General features: G+C 45.5%; 1 protein-coding gene across 3 annotated transcripts in view; it reads right to left on the minus strand.

Moving 5' to 3' along the window:
- The window catches only part of SERTAD2 (SERTA domain containing 2), an 85,354-nt gene that overhangs the window by 33,284 nt on the left and 31,401 nt on the right, over nt 1-20,669 (minus strand). The window contains exon 2 of one of the 3 annotated variants that reach the window (XM_042795796.1): nt 12,465-12,631. The exons of the other annotated variants lie outside the window; for them this stretch is intronic. Within the exon in view, the coding sequence (XP_042651730.1) occupies nt 12,465-12,469 (5 nt within the window). The 5' untranslated portion in view covers nt 12,470-12,631. The remainder of the gene's footprint in view (nt 1-12,464; nt 12,632-20,669) is intronic. 3 annotated transcript variants of the gene reach the window in all.

The raw sequence follows: 20,669 nt of genomic DNA on the forward strand, positions 1-20,669 counted from the left end.
CAAACCACCAAAAAACAAAACAACAAAAACAACAAACTCAAAGCAAACACAAGACTTTGTGCTGGTTAAACTTTAGGCTGTGAAATAGCATCTAAAGCTGCTTTCACAGAAGCCTGTCTAGCCTATAGTGCTCACAATAGCTACACAAACAGTTCTGTAATCTTGTAACGCGGCTTTCAGGGAAAATGGCATGAACAATCTCTTGGGTTTATTGGCTTCTTGTTTTGTTTTCTTTTCTTTTTTTTTTTTTTTTTTTTTTTTAAATTCCTTGAAGTTTTCACTTGTAGTTTGATGCTGTCACCATCCAAGGTCTTCTATTAGGTGTCATTTGGGAACATACCTCAGTCCTACCGTAGCTTCCAGTTTATGCTGAGCAAAGCTGATCTCAAGTTTCAAGAAAGGGGATAAATTCCCCTTTTCACCCTCAAAGAAACTTAATCTGCAATCCCTCCTAGACAGGTAAGATTGCCCCGTCAGTGGAGAAGTACAACTCCAAAACATGCATATTGCAGACTCAGGCCAGATTCTCTCATCTCTGTTAAGACACAGCAGACACACCTCAGTTTATAATAGGTGGAGACTATCTCCAGGCAAAACTGGCAGTATCAGACCAGAAGATAGAAGCCCCTAGCTTTGGGAAAAAAAAAAAAAAAAAAAAAAGACAAAATAAAAATGCAGATTGCAGGACTGAGCACAACATTAAAAAATGCACAACCAAAATCCCTGACAGGATACACTGGTTGACTCCATCTGGCTCCAAAAAAGTGTGGTTTTGGTATGCCCGGGGTGGGGGGGGGGGGGAGGATTTTAAGATGGCTGCTGCTTGTTAGCTGCCAGGGATAGGTCTCTGCAGGAGGTGGGAGAGCTTCTTTAGAAATGTTGCTGTCATTTGTGGCAAGTACCTTCTGGAGTACAAACATGCATATAGCAGATCTTAGTGGTCAGCTGATTCCAGCACCTCTCCATCAAATCACCTGATGTGGCTGTCACATTACAACCTCACTGTAAAGCCAATTTCTGTTTTAGAAATAAGTCCTGTTTGAATTATACAGCTGCAAGAATCAAGGTAACAGATCCAGACAGGGGGTTTTTTAGCTGGAATATGTGAACTAGCTGTGTGCATGTGTGTGTACCTGTGCACCATCAAAAGTTTACAGGAGAAGCACATCAAATTTGCTTCCTAATGTAAAATGAACATGCAGGCTGAAGCAACTTCACATTAAAATCTAGCCCAGAATAAATCTTGGTAGTTGTATTATAAAGTCCTCAAAAGTGGGTTCAAACCTGAAATTGCAATTATAGCCTTTTCTGGTTTAGAAAATAGATGTCACTGCTGAGAGGTCCAGATTTCTCTTGAACTTTCAGAAAGGAAGAAAAATCAGCACAGCAAAGTATCCTAGAGCAGCTGTCCCACCTTTTCCCAGCTCTCACCCATTAGGTTAAATACTACAACGATTTCAGTGGAACCAGCACATTTACAAAGATGTACTCTCTCTGTCTTTTTCTCTCACTGAATGATATTTCTGCCCACATGCACTGACACATACAGTGTCTAACAAGGCTGTGATTCATTTTCAGTTCTAGTCATGCTCACAAGTGATGTAGCACACTTGCTGTGCCTTCAGGATCTGCGTAATTTAGCTTCATTTTCTCTGCCCCCACCCTGCATTAAGTGAAGTTCCAACAAAGCCAAGTCATCTCCCACCAACTCACCCTCCCACCCGCTTGGGGGATGTGTACAGCAGGATTCTGAATAATAATAATAAAATTAAATATATTAAAAAAAAAAAAAAAAGAGAGAGAGAAGAGGATGAGAGCTTGAGAGATATCGTGAATTGTTCGAAAGCTTTCTAACATCTACAGGGAGTGAATAATAATAATAATGGGATGTATACTACCAGATCACTGGAAGCTGTATCAATCATGAATCATCTCCCCTAACGTGTTAAAAGCAGCAATGTGTCTTGCATCATGAATATCATGCATGTTCATGCTAAAAAATGATTGGCATTAAATCGGAATCCCTGATTTATAAAGGCAAGCACCTCCTCAGCCTCTCCCACAGTAACAGGGTAGTGACCATTCACTTGTCCTCTGTCCTGTTGCAGTGACTTTGACCAAGCTCAAATGTCAGCGAAAGCCATTAGCACGTCCCAACTGCAAACCTCTCGTATCCAGTGGCTACCATCCATCACAAATTACACGCGGTGGTTTTGTGATACAAATTACAAGCTGCTTCTGAGCTAAACACCATGTCTTTGAGGCACGAGGCCAAGCTTGAACAAAGTGAAAGACGGGCTTTTTATTTGATAAATCTCATTATCTCACTGGCATTCAAAATTCATCTCAGACACAGAAATGCATCACAGAGTAGTTCTCTAGTTACTTGGAAGAGCCAAGATGCTTTAACATGTAAGTTAAAAGGTGGTTACACCCCTATCACACTAACGTTTCTAGCTCTCCCCCACCTTCAACCTGGAACTATGTTTTGATGAAACAGAAATCTTGATTTTTTGAAAGAAAAACAAGTCAACTACATTTCTTCAGCAAACGTCCCCAGACAAATGTGAGTCATTGCAGATTCCTTCAAGCAGATCTGAGTGATCTTCATGATTTCCTTAATCCCTAAACGATGACACAGGGAAAGAATAATTAGCACCAAAAGCTAGAAGGTACTTCGACATCACACATGTAATATTGAGAGGGTCGCTGTCACCACAGAGCTGCCGCGAACTAGAACGACACATACAGTCTTTCTTGCTTTACGCAAAACACACACACAAGGCTCCCCGCCACATAAGACACGCACATCACCAGCTAACAGCCTCTCCTGTTGCTGACCCCCATGAGGAAGCCAAAGCAGAGATTAAATTCCCTACTTGCTGTAGGGGCCCCATCTCCTCTCTTCCTCACTCACTAAACGCTCGCTCAGTTTGGCCACGCAGCTCACCAGCCCCTTTACTAACATGTCCCCAGTTAGCGCACACTTAACCATCCTGCAAAGGCAGAGCTCAAGAGGACAGCAGAGTTCTTGGGCACCCCAGGCTTGTCCAAGCCTAATGACTGGGGGAGGTGGAATTCCTCTCTCTGCCTTCCTACCAACATCCTCTTTTCTGCCAGGGCAAGCCTTGGCTGATCGGGAGCTGAAGAAATACATTTCCCCGTGGTCATTTGTCCCTCATCCCTTTTCAGAAGCTCAACTGTATCAAAGAAATGAAGGAGCGACCACAGCCAGAGAAAGGCTGATGTACATTTTTGATGTATACCACACACGACTGGGAAGGAACTGGATCAACCCATGAGGCTGGTACCATGAAGGGCTTGAGGAGCTCTCAAACACTCAGAGGAAGATAGCTCCTAGGGCTGGATACTTGCTGGGAGTAACGGGTCAGGCAAATAAAGCAGCAGACTGTCATTTCAGCAGATAGGCTACTGCCTCATTTTGCAAATTGAAGAAATGAAGCACAGGGAAACTACAGGATGGCTTATTGTGGAAATGAAAGTCAAGGCTGTGTGTTGTGATTTCCAGAGCACTCGACACAAGTCCAGCCTGCCTCATCCACAAAGTCACAATTGTAAACAACCTCAGGGCAGGGCCTGCACTCCTCATTTGCTTTATGTCTGTGGCTTCCAATCTTTCCTGGTTTGCAGATCCCTTCGTGCTTTCCAATAGGGCTGTGCATTTAAATCTGCTGACAACAGGCTTGCTTTCCCTGGCTTTCCTGCACATCTTGCACGTAAGCCTGTGGATCCTTGTGAGCTGAAAACCATGGTCTGTTCTCCGTGGCCCTTGCTGCAGGTTCCTGTGTATCCCTCTCTTCCTACTGATCCCTGCACACTGCAAGAGTCAGCAGCAAGCGTTTTCAAAGTAGCTCTAACTCAGTCTGGTTGCCCTAATTCAAGACAAAAAGCACAGATCTTCCCTGTCATTTCAGCATTTCCCATCTCAAGGTATGGGAGCTGTTGATCTCCCACATGAAAATGCATTATGCTGTCAGCCCAGCCTAAGGGCTGTTATTTAATTTACTTGAGGAGGTAAGTGAAAGCCCCTTCATGCAAATGCTTACAATGTGATCTGGAAAACAGCAGGCGTAATTAGATAAAATGGCAGCAAAGCCCACCAGGGAAATAATGTTAATTCATGAGGATTTTCCTCTCCACCTCCCTCTCAGCAAGGTTTGAAGCCAAGGAGGGTAGGGAAAAAAGAAAAAAAAAAAATGCACCTCAATGATCCAGCTCTTGGTGAAGTAGAAAAACAGGACAGCAACCAGTGGGGTCGTCTAAAAGATGCCTCAGCACAGCACCTCTGGCAGGACTGGAAGTCCACACTGCCATGAAGCGATGAAGCACTGAAAGCAAAAATTGCTCTGTCGCTGTCATAAGTTATTCCAAGTGGGGACATAATGAGCCAACACCCCTAAACTTCGCACCATCTCCTGACCAAGGCCGAACCGGGCAACAGAGATGTGTCCCATGATAACATCATCACTGCAGCTCCCTACCCCCAGTAAGAATAATAAAACCAGAGCTCTTTTCCAAGTCGCGAGAGCAGATCTTGCATATTCAACCCACCCACAAATTCCTTCCCTCAGAAACATCTAGGAAAGGGTTTTGACCAGCCCGTGTCACAGCATCATCGGTAAAGGAGACTGCAAGGGCACCGCGCTCTCAGAGCACGGGGGTCCAATCCGAACGGCAGAGAAGCTCTCGAACAGCAGCGACCCTCTCACAGCGGCCGCAGGAAGCCCTAGCTCTGGGTTTGTGCTTCTGCTGGCTTCTCCCTCCCGCCTAGAAGCCAGCCAGCAAAGTCACCTCCTGATTGCCGACCTGCCACTACCAAAATGGATTCCAATTAGCCAACTCACTCACGGCTATTAGGAAAGAGAGACATTTTTTGTTGTTGAGTAATTACTCCTCATGAAATGGCTTACATCCCTAGCTGATTAGGTCACAACACACTGTGAACAAACTGATGTAACAGATATCTTTAACCTGATAAATTAAGGCATACTTTCTCAATATAGAAACCTTAATTGAAGCCATGCATGGGGTACTTACTGAAGGCATCTAGACACAAAATTGTAACATTCACAAGCAACAGTTAAGACTGAAAGGCAACCCATACATAACCAACTTGCATATTAATTGGACAAAAAAAAGCAAGCTGGTTTGTTTGCTGCGAGGATGGCAAGTGACTCAAAGGGAACAGAGTAGTTTGACATCAGCAGTTAAATACGTAATGGCAATATTCAGGTAGTACATATAGAAGAAAAGAAATTTAGTTTGTTTGTTTCCCTATACGCTTTCCCCCAACTAACCAAGCAAATACCTCTTCTTCTAGTCAGGGATTCACTTGTTAAAGCAACGAGAAATACACAAAGTTTATACAAAGCCCAAATAACCACACAGTAAGTGTGCCACAGCGAGGGTTCCCAAAACACAGCCCACTAAGCACCCCTAGAAGAATCTTCATCCACAGGCAGCCTGGGTTGTATTGCAAGTAAGTCTGATTACATTTTCTCTCTCTTCACAAAATCTCAACCTTTAGCGTCCCTCCACAAATAAAACTTCAGCTGCCTGGAGAACAGCAGCTCCACCGCCATTTCTATCAAGTCATCCATTGTGGTACACTGGTTTACTTCAAACCAAACCCAGTTCCTCAAGCCTGTAAATACCAATGACTTCCTGATTTTGGGACTTGCCCATCTATTAAAAAGGAAGCTGTTCGCTTTACAGACCGTGGCCCTAATCTTTCAAACAGTTACGCCTGTGCTTAGCAGGAGCACACGAGCTCTTCAGTCCAATGTAAGCATTTGTCGAAGCGAGGCCAATATTTCCTGTTGCAGTTAAAAACACATTATACAGTTAGGATGGAAAAATATGACTGTGACACAAAATCAACCCTTTTCTTCCCATTTCGGGGGGGGGGTCGGTTTGGGGAAGCACTTGCAACATAAATATATGTGACAGGGGCCTGGGTAGAATGAGTGCCATGAACAGCTTTATACTGTGTTGGCTTTCTAAGTCAGGAAACCGACTGGGTGTCATTTAATCTCCTAGATTAAAATCACTTAGCGAATATTGTATTGTTTCACTGTTCTCGCTGTCATTTCAGTGTTCAGGGCCTCGCTGGAGCTCTGCTGCTGGCTAACTCGCCACTAATGAAACCTCGCGCAGGAGCAGCTGCCGGAATCTGTGTCAAACTGCATCTGGCACCCATCTATCTTCCAGCCATCTAAATTCACCTCTGAAATCATACAAAAGCAGCCGCAGAGCTCCCTGCAGCCACTCCAACACACCAGTCTTTGTCTCATCAAGCCTGTTAAGCAATTTAAAGCAATTCATTTTTTTAATTCGCCTTGTATTTTACAGCAGCAGCTTTTTCAAAAGAAGTGAAGAAGTTAAGAAAAAAAATGGGGGTGGGGGGAAAGGGAAAAGGGTAAAAAGTGCCTTTTTTTTTTTTTTAAAAAAAAAAAAAAGCCCGTCAAGCCCTCAGTAGACTATCATTAAACCAGTTTTGGCTGAAACTGTATGTTTAGGGGTTTTCCAATGGAGACACTCTGGTGCCTGCAACACTCAGACAGGGAGGGGAGGCTGCTATACAATTGTTGAATTGTTGTCATGGCTATTAAATATGCTGTAGCACAAATACCCAACAGGGCTGAAGGTTTGCAGTGTATTGGCTCTGGAGAGGTATCAAAAATACTGGTATTAACTAGCAGATAACTGAGTTATATAAACACTGAATAAAAGATTAAGTCAAAAGTTTTAAAAGGTTTATTAACCTCACTCCAATCCCTTCCCCCCTTCCTCCCTACTTGAGGCTTAAAGTAGCCTGTAAATTCAGAATATTTGACATTTACTGTACTGTTAATTTGACCGAGTCTCCTCTAACGTTTGGGGTAAAACTGCCTCTTCTCTCTTTGCGTTTTCTGCAGAGGACAGGAGTTTTGCTCCTGTTAGGCTTATGAGCAGCAGTTTGAGAGAGTGGCACAGTAAAGCCATGACTTGCTGACTAAAACAGGTTAATGAAAAACAGGCTAGTGACTGAAATTGAAACTTCTCATTTCTCTCAAGAAAAGGGCGTATTGTCAAGATAAAGTAGAGCCTAGCGTGTCTATTAAGCAACTTTCAGAGAAGCGCTGCTTAAAACAGCAGCACGGCCAGCTCCACCACGTGAGCGGAGGGGCCGCGGCCCCCGGCACAGGCACAGCCCCAGCGCCCGGCTTCTCTCCGTGCCAAAAGCCAGCCAGCTGCCGGGAAGAAGAGTTAAACGACATGGTGTGCGGAGGGCAGGGGATGCGCTGGGCTCCCCCTCCCAGGGGCAAGTTGTCCGTCCAGCCAAACAGGTCACGAGCCAGGGCTCGGCGACATCCAGCCGGACGGCATGGAGGGCTCTAGGTGAGCGTGCCAGGCCTACGGAACGGGCGCTGGTGGGCGAATTCAGGAGGCGTTTCCTAGACCGAACGCTGCAAAGTGCGGAAGGAGCAGGAGAAACAGGATCTGTCAGCCCATCTAATTAAGGTGCATTTTCCCCACGCAGACTCACACACATCTCTCCAAGCCATAGGGCCCTCATTTCTTGCCTCAACCCAAACCAGACTGAATGTATTTTGCATTTCTGTGACAATTTGTTCTCAGCACTTCTCAGGAAGGAGAAGCACAACATACGTGTCCTATGAAAACGTTTGCATGCTCGCAGATATCTCTGTCTCTGCTGCTAATTGCATTGTGTCCATCCCCTTTGCAGCTACTCTGTTGCAGCAACCGGCCCTGTTACTCCATGCTACCCCCCTTTGAAAAAAAAAACTGAAAGCCTGCTTCTCTCCTACGAGCTTCCCAAAGTAACCATGTAGACATGAAATCATATTCTTGCGCAAAGGCTACAAAAGTCCGGCTGCTGGCATTGCTGCTCTTCTACCCACTAAGTAAAAAGGAGATTTGTTTATGCCCTGCGTAGGATCATGTTATAAGGATGCTTAAAATGAAGTCACCAGTGCTGAGAGACTGCGTGAATATCCCAGGCGGCACCCTCCAGCCCCCAGTTGAGCTCTGCAGTAGGACTGATGACAGCCCCAGTACCGTGGCCACTAGGAAAAGCAACGTAGATCAACAACTCATTTTTTACAGGCCAGTGGGCTGACCTCTGGGCAGCATTGGAACGAGTCAGCATAAAGGTGACAAAGCTCTGTATACCATTATAAATCATCCAAACGAGCCAGCAGAAAATCTGTGCGCTGATGGGAGTTCGCTTATACTTTTTCCTTTATTATATATTTTTTTTCCCCTTTGTAAACAGAGTTCTCTCCCCCGTGGTCTCTGAATGCCCATACGGCAGGTATCACGAGAGGCATTCTCACATCCCGCTCTGGGGGAAAGCCGGTCCTGCTAACCGAGTGCTCGCCCAGCGCGCTCTGTGTCTCGCCAGACGTCACACCAACAGATGACGCAAGCGATGCCTGTTGTCCAGGTGGTGGGGTGTGACCTATTTCTGGGCTACAGAAGTTTGGTTTGGGAGGAATGTGCAATGTCCGGTGAGAGAGAGGGGAAGGAGGAGCAAATCATTATAGGAAAGTCAGGAATTAATCCTAAATCCTATGTAGTGGCTCTGTGTTTTCAGAGGGAAGTAAGCAAAACGAAAGCACTGTGTCACAGCCTCAGGACCTCACCATCAATCCGGAGTAAAGGAGGAGAAAGCATCCTCAGTGTGGGAAGTAGAAACTTTGCCGCTTCCAGAACTAATGCCCCCAAAATCTGCTTTCCTTAACAGCATATGACATCAAGAAGGAGAAATACTTTAAAGACAATAGGCAATTTCCTCCTCCCCCGCCGTCAAACAAGCCCATTCATACAAAAAGTATCTGCTTCCCCAACTGATCATTAACAGGCAGTACCTGCCCAGCACCGCTGCCAGGTGTCTCAGGTTTTATGCATGGATAAGCTGTCCTGTAACTGGGGCAAATGTATTCTCTGTTCATTTGGTGGAGTATTTCTTCAGTCATTCCTCTCACACGATACACACAACCAGATGAGCTCTGTGGCAACAGGGTAAATATTCACAGATAACATTCCCCTCTTGTAGAGTTTCCTCTGGCATGTGCTGAAGGATTCTTGGTTTTCTTGTGACTTGATGATTTTGTCATATTTTAGAGCAGCTCCTCCAACCCAAAAGGACACAGGCACCGTCCTACACATACAAATAGTATTTCCAAATTTATACCATTGCCCTCAAGTCACAATCCAGAGGGCACCCCACAGAGGTTGTGAAGACAAGGGAAGCATAAGCTGTTGAGTTGCACCATGCGTAGCGCTCCTTGAATTAATGAAGATTTTCAGTTAGTCTGTATGAGTTTCTGGAAATCTTTGGGGCCTTCCAACCTGCTGACCTCTTCAGCCATAGGGAAGTCTCTGCAGGTCCCTGTAGATAAGCTGTCCTGACACTTCAATTTGTGCACACAGCCTTTACAGAGCTGTGGTTGGTTTGTACTATGCTGCATGTACATGCTGCCTATCCAGGAAAAAAATAGCACAACAAACAAAAAAACCTCTCTCTGAAATACCCCAGTTCCCTTGATTGATTATGGAAATCTCACCATTTCAAATTTCCAGGAACTTCTGGAAAAGCAGGCAAGCCTTTGTGCCTACATCCCTTACAATATAATTTGAGGGAAATTACTGTTTAAATAATAAAGAGAAGTCTGTTTTGATGGGGAAAACCAGACAACTGAATAGAGCTGGTTTTATATCAGGTGCTGTGTTCATTTAATGAGTTTTTCTGTACTGTAATAGTTTTCAAAACAGGGCAGCCAAGAATTCCCTTCTCCAGTTATCTATAAATCAAGGCTGAAGAGAGAAGAAACAGTCCCAGAGTGTGGTATGCATCAGTCTGAGCAATCACTCCAGCAAGTCATGCAGGTAAACAGCTACACAGCCTCAATTAGCAAAAAAAAAAAAAAAAAAAAAAAAAATGGTCATCTGCAAACCAAGTACAGAAAAAAAGCATAGAACCCCATCAACCAGCCAAGCTTCCCTGTTTGAAGAAAGGGAAAAGGCAGCTACCTCCCGCCCCCCAGCAGACACTGCCCAAATCAAGCAGAGACACCAGGTTCCACTTTTAGGAGTTTCAGTCGCAGAAAGAGCACCGGACATGGGGCCAAAACCATTTAAGCAAGGCAGTCATCATGTCCTGACTGCGCTCCTCCGTGAGCTGTGAGAATAAGCTGTGTAAATTCTCTGGCTGACGGGCAGGGGGGCAGTCGCAGGGCTGGTACACTTAATGGTATGGTTGAGCCATACCTCAAATTGTAGGGGTCACCAGAAGGCGGCACAGAGATCAGAGCATGGAGCAACACGATCCCCAGGCAAGGCATGAAAGTACCTGAATTGAGAGGGACATAAGGGCTAGAAATTGGGCAGAAATTTGCTTGCAGGCAAATAGGAGATAAAAATAAAAAATATATACACACCTGCAAACCAGGGCAGGAAGAGCTTCCCAGCAAGGAGGTGAGGAGAGAAAGGTAAAGGGAAGAGAGGAATCTAGACCTGACTATGGCAGCAGGAAACAGTATTGGCAGTTCCCCCCCAATCATCTGGATAAAAATACTAAGGACTGAGGTGTGAGTCCAAGAGGCCAAGGATGGGAAAATTTGCTAAACTAGAAGCAAAAGATGACCGCTTTGGACAAGAGGTTTGAGCAGAGGGAAATGAAGAGGAGAGGAGAAAGTTTGGAAACTTGTGTAGAGAAGATAACAGCAGGATTTAGCAACCATAAGGAATGGGAAGGGGGATGGGTAACAGGAGTTAAAAACAACAGAGTTGCAAGCTATGTTTCATGGAACTAATTCAGCAAAGAAACAGCCTCAAATGGATGTAAACAATGGACTATTCATTAGGGGTTTCATTCTCTGCAACCCAGCAAACTATTGTGTAAAAGTTTTAAATACTCCCTTCACACACACTAAATTACAGAAAATGTGAAACATCAGATAATCTCAACAACTTGCCTCAAAATCACTGCCCTCAAGCATGCACCGTGCTCCGCAGGCTCTTCTTCCGACCATCTGCCAGCACGTGTAGGAAAATAAATGATTAGGACCCCAACATAGCACTTCTGTAGGGGTCAGCGTAAAAACCACTCCACAAACATCTGAACAATGCCCATAATGTTTGTGAAGCTTAAAATGCAATTCTGCTCTTGCCTGCTCCTGTCCATCTCTGCCTCACGTTTGAAGTAGGAGGTGGCTGTTCCATGGGTCCTACCCTCCATGGTCACACCACCACCAGTGGTCTTTGCGGGGCCAGAGCTGCTCAGCCTCCCACAGCTGGGCCCTCGTGCCATCTCTAGCACAGCTGATCAGTTTAAGTGCCATACTTTGCTTTCACACTGCCTGAGACACTGGGACCAACAGGGAGCAAAACCCGGGCGGCAGAGCCTGCGAGCAGGGCTGGGGAAAGACCCTGCTGTGCTGAGGCAGCTGATAGTTGCTTATAGTGGCTGGCACTTCCTAAGTAGTTGGGATCAGGGTTTTAAGCTTGTAAGCCAACTCCTGTTGGTACAGAAATCATCAAGAGGTAGCACAGAGGAAATCTGATGGTGCTATTTCCATTTGGCTCCGATGAGCCAAGCCTTGCACATCTGGTCTCAGACTACAAACTACAGCAGTCAGCCTGAAACTCCCGCACAGCTTTGCACATGTAAAGGACAGGCAGTGACTAACCAGCACAGGTAGATGAGCTCTGTGGAGCCTTTTTAAGCAGTCTCACCCCAAGCATCCTTTCCACCTTGCAGGGGGAGCCTCCCACACTGACAGAAGGTGATGCACGCTTGTATCTTACACCACGCCCATCTGACACAGCAGCTAAACCAGCAATTCAGAGTTTGCAGCTACATTTTCAGTTGCAGAAGGTAGATGCACATTTCTTTCCGATGCCTCCATTATGGCAAGGGACAGCTCAGAGAGCTAGAAAATATGTTTAGCATCTCTATTTGCTCATCTACGATTTGTTTGTAAGCCTTCTCTAGTAATATCACTTTCTGAGAACCAGGGTGCATGACAGGGCATGGCAGTATCATCATATACATTCTCCTCTTGTTCTCAAAGGTGACTTGGCTCTTCGGGCTGCCCTAGCGCAAGCATTCACCCCCTCCAATCCACAGGCCTCGGAGAGAAGGGACTGGTGCTTCCCAGTAAAGGGCTAACAACCGTGGGATGCATTTGCAGGGCAGGCTTCCTTTTTCCTCGCCTCTATGAAGGCATCTGCATAAAGGACCTTTCATAGTGTGTCCTTCCCGTATTCAGGGGCAAAGGCTCAAAGGACCTATCTAGTCCCCAGACCTGCAGAGCACCGGCTGTAGAGCCTCGCTCAGTGCCTCTCATGTCTGGCAGGATGACCTGTCTTTCAGGAATACAGCCAGCCTGTCTGGAGGACTGCAGGGAAAAGCTCCTGACAAGAGGCTGTCTCACCGCATTTCTTCCTCTTGCCCAGGTCCAAAGTTACACGAGCACTGTGCCTCTGGCTCAGTGTTACGTCACATCGCTCCCACCATGAAATACACAGACATAAGAAGAACTTGGACTTCCTTGAAGTTTTCACTCAACTTCTTCAAACTCTGACTCCTTGCGCTGCAGGTCTGTGGAAGAGAGGGAGCGAAGAGACAACAAGTCTTTTCTTATCCTTAGTCTTGGGCATCTGGGTAACAACAAAGCACCTAATTCTGTTTTGTCTGTTATCCAGAAGTGCTGCATGTTTCATTGAGCCCTGGAAGCGTGCAAGCAACACGCAGCCCACACAGGAAAAAATTGGCCTGGAAATGTGGCAGGAGGAGGGGAAGAGCTCAACAGTTTTAATTCAACTTGCATCTTTCATATTGCATGGACAGTCTCCGTTCATGTTACACAGTGCACAAGCAGCACAAGTCACTGCTACAATGGGAAAAATAAAGACAGATAAACTGCAAATACGTGGATTCATTTACATTTCCCCTCTCATCTCAGCATGCTTTTACATATTCGGTTCACATTTAGGGTTCACATAGTTCACAGAGTATCTCAATATAGCAATTGCACACTGACAACTACTACAGTTTATGGACACCTTTACAACTGCCACATAAGTAGCAGGAAGCAAAATGCTTGTGTACAACACCAAAATTCCCCTTTTCAGCACTCTGAAAAGCCCCTGAGCTGGGTATAAGACAGCCTTTGGGGCTGTAGGAAATGAGTCCTGGAGATTCTGCAGCTCTGTATGTTTTAATTTTAACCTAAACTTTCAGTGTGAAAGGGAACACAATTTTAACCTAAACTTTCAGTGTGAAAGGGAACACAGTTTCTACCTCTTTTCACGGTGAAGATAGCCACCAAAATGTGAACTGAAGGTTGGGCAGAAAAACTGAGGAAGCACAGAGAGCGGGTGTTGTAAGTCACATGTGGTCTCCAGCATATGGGTAACAGTCACACTTAAATAAGGAAATCAAATGTCAGTCCACTACCCTTTCCAAAATGAATCTCTCTACTGACTCCCAAGAATATCCAGCTTCAAAGGCTGAGTGCCTGCTTGCAGGAACAGCCAGACAGTAGAAGATTCACACAGGGAAATAACTTGAGTTTGCTCTGCTCCTCTCTTAGCCAAAGTCCTTTTCATTAAGTGTTTTTCACTGAGCTATACAAGAAAGAAACAGGAGAGGAAGGGGGCGGTGAGAGGAGGGAAGGGGGAAATACGGCATTTCCCATCAGCAATACCAGAGGAAAGGCACGGTGGGGAAATGGTAGAGGAGCTGGCTGCAGATCTCTTCCAGCCAGACAAGTGCAACTGAGGAACAAAAAGGAGTAACACATGGAGATCAGGGAAAGGAAAACCAGCACGCAGGGGAAAAGCCAAGAGAATACATAGGAAAGGAAAAGAGGGCGAGGAGGCTCTTCTTTTGGTGGGACTAACTACCGAGGAAACAGCCAAACACACACACACCAGTTTAAGAATCAAAGAGAAGCAGCTGAAAGTTTGAAAAAAGCATTCAAACACAGAAGAGAACAGGCTCTGTCTGAGGAAAAAACACGGTCTGGAAAACGCCAACAAGAAAATAAATGCTAGCAAGGAGGTGAAAGGGGAAAAAGAAAAAAAAAAAAACAAAACAGAATACAAGGGGTGTTTGGCTTTCTTTTACACATTGAAATCTTCACTCAAGTTCATTTGTAACTTCCAGAAGAGAGTCTCAAATCTCAATTTTAGGATAAAAGATCCAAGTTTTAATTAGTCAGCCCATAAAGGCTATTTTGCCACCACCTCTAATCAGCCTCCTATCACAACCATGGACATGCCAAGTATCTGAAGTAGACTTGGTTTAAAAGCTAAAACAGTACCAGTAATAGTAACAATTCCTGGCTGAATCACATTTTCATTTTAAGCTACACGCATTACCATTCAATGGATTTAATTTGAAAATTGTTATTGTTGAAACTTGTTGTTTGTTGGTTTGGTTTTTTTTTTGTTTTTTTTTTTTTTTTAGTAGCTCAGATGAGTAGGAACATTTCCTGTACTATGGATGAGATGACTTTTTGAACATTACAGGGTTTTTCCTTCCTCCTTTTCCCAGCCCTCACACACCTCTATTGGTGGGAACTTTCCTTGCAGACACTGTCCTTCCCAAGGACAGACTTAGAGAAGAGATGATTTCCCTTACATAGTTTAACATTGACTTGGGAGCTGATGAAAATGGTCGCTTGGGTGTACTCTGTGAGCCGATGAAGCTGCAACCAAATGTCTTCACTCTTTCTCTTGTAATTTGATACCTGGCTTTAGCGATCCCTCTGGCTCTTGAATTAGGAATGGAAAATATGAGAGCTCTGTTTCGCAGCAAAGGTTTAGAGACAGGGGAAAGGATGAAAGTAAAAAAAAAAAAAAAAAAAAAAGAATACATCTCAAGGCTACTTGCAAATGTTATTTCATTTACACTGGACTTTAACACCTGACAGGAACAACACATGCATGTTCTGTGTACCCACACATACATACCTACGCCAGTGCTACAATGTCAGAGCTCGTGGTTTGAAGCCTGAGCCCAAATCAGGCCAGAAGCCTGATTTCTAAAGCCATTCCCTTTACTTTGCACCTCTCGGCTCCAACTGCTGTGGGTGCAAATAATGACACGTAAAAGCAAACAGCTATTGCTAGCTGCTGAGGGAATGAGACATTAAAAATGCCAATAGCTGCTTTCTGCCTAACTGCAGTTCGTCACACGAGTAAAATGGGATGCTGGGCTGAAGGCTTTATAAAAATGTTGTCCCTAATCATCATGCTCATCTTCCAAGTCCTTTGAAAAATATTTTTAAAGCATCTCTCTAGTTACATCTCTTGTTACGTGCTCTCAGCCACACAACTGGCAGATTTCAAATCCCAAAACAGAGCACAAGAAACCCCCCTCAAACACAGCACTCACGGCAGTCTGCAGCACAACCAGCGTTCCCAGACTGCCCTCCTGCACCGGGAAAGGGTATAATGTGTTCACAGGCTCACAAGGCAAAACCTTCTCCGTGAGCATTGTGGCTCAGCCATTTCAGTGACACAGTTACAGCATTTGCCAAGTAGCTTGCATCATGTAACATGCTGTGAGGCTTTTCACAGCAACACGACTCCTAAGCTTCCCTTTGGGGGCCCATCCCCAAAAGCGCTGCTGCAAAGCGCTGGAACTCCTGACACCCACGAGCTTCCCCCGGCTCCGTGTGAACAGTAGCAGGAATCCTGCACTTCTTTTGCTCCTTTTTGTAGGAGGGTCTGCCCTCCCGAGCTCAGTTTAACACCGGCTCCCAGTGTTTACAGGGAAAGGTAACTGTCACCTTTCAGAACATCATCAGAGTCATCTTCACAGGAAGGTTTTGATGTAAATCAGGTGGGAAAGCAACAGGGAACCAGTGACAATACTTTTGCTGCGTTCTCAGGAATATGAATTTGTGTTACCATTAGTTGTTTGACAGAGGTCAAATTTTAGTTAATTCAGGATTAAATCCTGTCCTTAGAGCCACATGATGATACTGGCAGGTAATGTTGACGATCCAGGTGGAAACAAAGTTTAACTTTGCATTCTTCCACTACAGCATAAGAGCGCTCGCTTTTACAGACTGGCTATAAGATTTCCAAAACAGCACACTGTAGCCATGAGATGACATATATCAATAAAGCTATAGCTTGCTTGGGATGGAGAGAAACAAGCAGTGTGCAGTGCAAATTCAATAGTACAAAAACACAGCGAATTAAGCAGTTGGTTCCTGAGCTGAGGTTTGTAGAGATCTAGTGAGCTGCAGGATATTGGCTCTCCATCTTGCTTCCAGCTGCTTCTACAGATGTCCAGGCTCCTCATTGCCAAGAAGAGCTAGGAGGCTAGTGAAAGCAGCTGGAAGAGAAGGAGGTGGAGGAGGAGTCAGGCTTGCTGCCTCTGGGGAGCACGAAGAGGAGGAGAGGGAAGCAGGCACTGCCCACACGTGCTCTACAACTTTGGCTGAAGGTGCTGACCACTAAGAAAAGGCATAACGTCCAGGCAGAGGGGAATGAGGCACTGGACGCTTTGGAGTATAGTTTTCCTTTCTTCATTCTTTTTTTTCTTTTTTTTTTTTTTTTTTTTCCTTTTTATAAGGGAGCTAGGGGAGAGAATCGGGTCTTTGGGCAGCATCTCCGCAAGAAGCTGGGAGCCAGGAGGGCAGACTCAAAGAACCAGCAAGGAGAGGGAGAAAGACAGAGAGAAATAAAGTGATCAAATATTAGTGGTGTATGCAAGAGTGAGAGAATCACTGAGCAGATGGGAGGAGGGAAGAAGGAATGATTAACAGAGTGTGAAGCCCTTCCCCCTCCCTGAAGCAGGACTAATCACGTGGAAGACCGCTAAAATGTTACTTCCTAATATTGCTTTGTTGCGGTAGTTGCCACATGATGGTGGAGCTTGAGCCTTTTCCCCAAGACAAAAATCTCCCTAAAAGATGGGAACAGACCCCTCACAACAACACAACCACCATCTTTGGGCTGCTGGTGCTAAAGGGTCATCTGTCAGGACACATCTATGAGATCCTCAGAGCTTATATCTGTGTGCTCTTACCGCAAAGTCCTGCAGCAAGTCTAAAGCAGCGTTCCTGCTCTCACCCTGGTCACCTCCCCCTGCCTTCAGACTCACAGAGAAAAGCGACTGGCCGCCCTGTGCAAGCCAAATGGGAATGTTCAACTTCCCTGCAGCAGGAGCCAAAAAGTCTCGTCGCTGAGGTCAGAGCATACCTCTGACCAAGCATTTCTGGAACCACACCTGGATACTACTGATCCACTGCCTTCTCAGCATGAAAGCACGGGGCAAGCTTTGCCGTTCCACCAGGTATCGATCAGAGGTGCGGGTCAGCTCTGCAGCTGGCCTGCTTTCCTCGGCTTACAGCACAGCAGACAGCTCTCCTGCAGCAGGAAGGAACAAGGCTCCCTTTGCACCGTGCTTTTTTTCAGGCTGCCCACCACGAACTGGGGGAGAAGGGACATCGCCGCAGAAACACAGCCCCAGATAAATACATTTGCTAAAAAGAAAAAAAGGCTCCTATGGATTTCAGATGACAGCCTGTCGCCAGCGCTGCTCTGCACAAAGCTCCCACGGGACACAAGTATACAGTCCTGTTCCCGAGGTACGTGCTGAACAGTTTATTCCTGCCTATATTTTACAGGTGCTATCATGACCATCCATCCACTCAGTTTTTTCTTCCATGACTGAACAACCCCAATACCTTAATTTTCTCTTCATAGGTCATGTCTGCTAAATGCCTCATTCATGCTATTTTCCTCTCTTTTTTTTTGGTTGTTTTTTGTGGGGTTTTGGCCCACTTTTGAGTTGCTTTTCTGTTTTTGAAGGCTCTGAGCAGAAAACTGGTTCAAGACTCCAGCTGAGACCTCACCAAGCTGAATTGAGGGGAAGGATCTCCGCAGCCTCTTACTTATAAACCCCAGCTTGCCTTTTTCACAACTGTGTGAGCCTGGTGACTCACGCTCAGCCTGGAATCCACCATCCGCTCCAGCCCCTTTCCGCAGAGCTGCTGCTCAGCCAGACACCTCCTGTTTTGTATCTGGGCAGTCCATTATTCTCACCTAAGTCTACAACTTTGTGCTCATCCTCTTCTGAATCACCTCTTATTTTTTTCCAGGTGATTTCTCTACTTGGTCACCATTTTGAATCCTAACCCTGTTCTCCAGAAAGCCTAGAGCTCCTCCCATGTGGGTATCGTTTGCAAGTGTAACTAGCATCCACAGCAGAAAAATCCCCACTGTGTGTCACTTCTGGTGAGGACATGCAGGAATTGACCACTGTAGACAGACTGGTCTCCAGTGCACTCGTGACACTGCACCCCACAACAGCCAGTTCCTGGAATTACCCCAAAAGTAACCCAAGAGCCATGATAAAGCATGGAAGACGAGGGTGTCAAGGGTATCATGCAAGCATGCTCCGCTCACGATGGACCACTGTGCTCTGCCACAGGACATCATAAAAATAATTCACATCAAGTGCCATGCTGCAATTCAATCCGGTGTGAGGGGCGTAACTACAGCTGCTTAAAAAAAAATTAAAATGGTGCAAAAGCCTCCGTAGGACAAAAATGAAAAGGAGCATTTGTCTGAGCATGATGGCGGAGCATCCAGAAGAACTAACTGTGATGTCCCTTGCCAAGAAGCAGGCAGGGTCCCCTAAAAACTTTCACCAGCACTCCTGCAGTATTCATCAAAGTCAGTTAAATCCACACAAGACATCGCTTCCATCAGACACTGTTTCTCTCCAGGGTTTTGATATTATACTATGATGGCAGGTATCTTCAGACCAATAGAAAGTGAGCAAAAATTCAGGCAAGGAGGCAGAGGTAGGCAGAAGGGGTGGCTATGTTTGCATCTGACAGCTGATCTGGAAGAAAGGACCTGGGGGCATTTCACACACCAGTTACCCCCCTCAGCTTTCTCTCCTTCCCATGAAAGAACAGCAGACATGCCCTGGGCTGCCAGAGTGTCTGGTCACCATCCACAGCTCATGGGCAGAAAGGCAGAAGGGTGCTTTGATCCCAAGCTGTGTTTCAGGGCAGCAAATTGCAGGTGTCCTACAGGACACTGCTTATTAATCCTGTAGCACATAGTACTGGGCTATAAATTCCATCAATTGCCCACTGTTTAAATAAATTAGTTTTCTTAAGAACAGGAGCATGCTGGGACCAGTTATAAACACATCTGACTCAAATCCATCTGATCCTCCCCCAGTTACGCAGCTGGAAAGACTCTGACTTTACACTGGGAAAACCAGTGCTCAAAATTTGACATGTCCTTTTATTCCCAGTGTCTATGCTTAACAGAAAAGCAAAGAACAAACCCAGCCTGTGTCTACTTTTATGATTTGAATCAGCAGGCACATGGGACAAGCCCAGATGTCAGGAAAATAAGGAAATCTTGGATCTTAGGGACCTCCATCAAAAAAGTAGCCGGTCATAATGCCAGTGGGGGCTCCAACATTTTCCTTATGAATAAAAAGTCTCCTTCACTACAGTGTATGGCAGTAAGATTGCCAAGAGATTATCATAATCACCAGCACTGTAAACCTTTTCTTTGGACCGTTTCAGCCCCAGAATGACCAACTGCTACCGCTGAGGCCAGACGGTGTAACCACTGGCAAACTAAGCAGTGCCCACGGCATTCCGTAAGGTGATGGTGACAGTCTAGAAAGGCACCAGGAGTTGACCTCTCAAAGCAGTGAGAATGTATTTGATTTATTCCTTTATACTAGATCATTTAAAAATTGTCTCTACTGCAATCTCCTGCAGCAAACTAAGATTTTCATTTGTTGTTCCTACTTAGGGTAGAGCAGTCTCACCTAATGAATTTTACACTATATTGAAAAAAAAAAAAAAGTTCAATACTCTTCAACTCTTCATCTTTTTATTAGGATTTCTTTCCTAAGTTCAACAAAGGTTTGTAGTTTTTCTAGCTCTGTACACCGCACGAGTACCCAGATCAGCAAGATTTACTGCATTCGGAAGTCCTGGGTGGAGTGCTCCAGCAGAACTGGACCATTGCTACAGAAGGATTTGAAGTGATGTCAGGAAATGGGTGGGGGCAGGGAAGGGGAGCATAGCAAATGACATAGCCCACGATCAGGAAACTCACTTGGCAAGATTTGTGGAAAACCGGAGGTATACAGGAGTAAAGCCTCATAAAGCAGTGCTCCGGCTGCTCCCACCGCTAATCTGTTCCCGTTATCAGAGCTCAAAGAAAAGAGGACAGTTGCCAGCTCTGGAGAATTGGGAATGGTGCCAGCTGACGACAGGCTGTGATAGGCAGCCGCCTGGGTCTGGGTGAGGCCTGCTATCATGTGATGTGCACTTGATAGCAAGGGAACAGGAGGAAAGCACCAACTACAGAAAGCACCTACTCTAGTAATATACTGAATAAAGGTAAAACAGATGCAGCAGGAAAGCAAGCAAGCAAGCATCCTGCAGCTGTAAGTCAGATACAGGAGACTGCTATTACAGAGGTAGTTTTCGTGACGATGGCAAAAGCCAGGAGGCTTCACAGCAGCATGCAGATTAGGCAACGGCACCCTGAGCCAGATGCAGCGGCAGTGCTATATCGCTTCCAGGGGGAAGTCTGTTGAGACAGAAGTGAAGTGGCAAAGCCTTTTAACA

Source organism: Tyto alba, unplaced genomic scaffold (assembly GCF_018691265.1).
Source record: "Tyto alba isolate M040663 unplaced genomic scaffold, T.alba_DEE_v4.0 Super-Scaffold_22, whole genome shotgun sequence".
In the NCBI taxonomy this organism is placed as follows: Eukaryota; Metazoa; Chordata; class Aves; order Strigiformes; family Tytonidae; genus Tyto; species Tyto alba.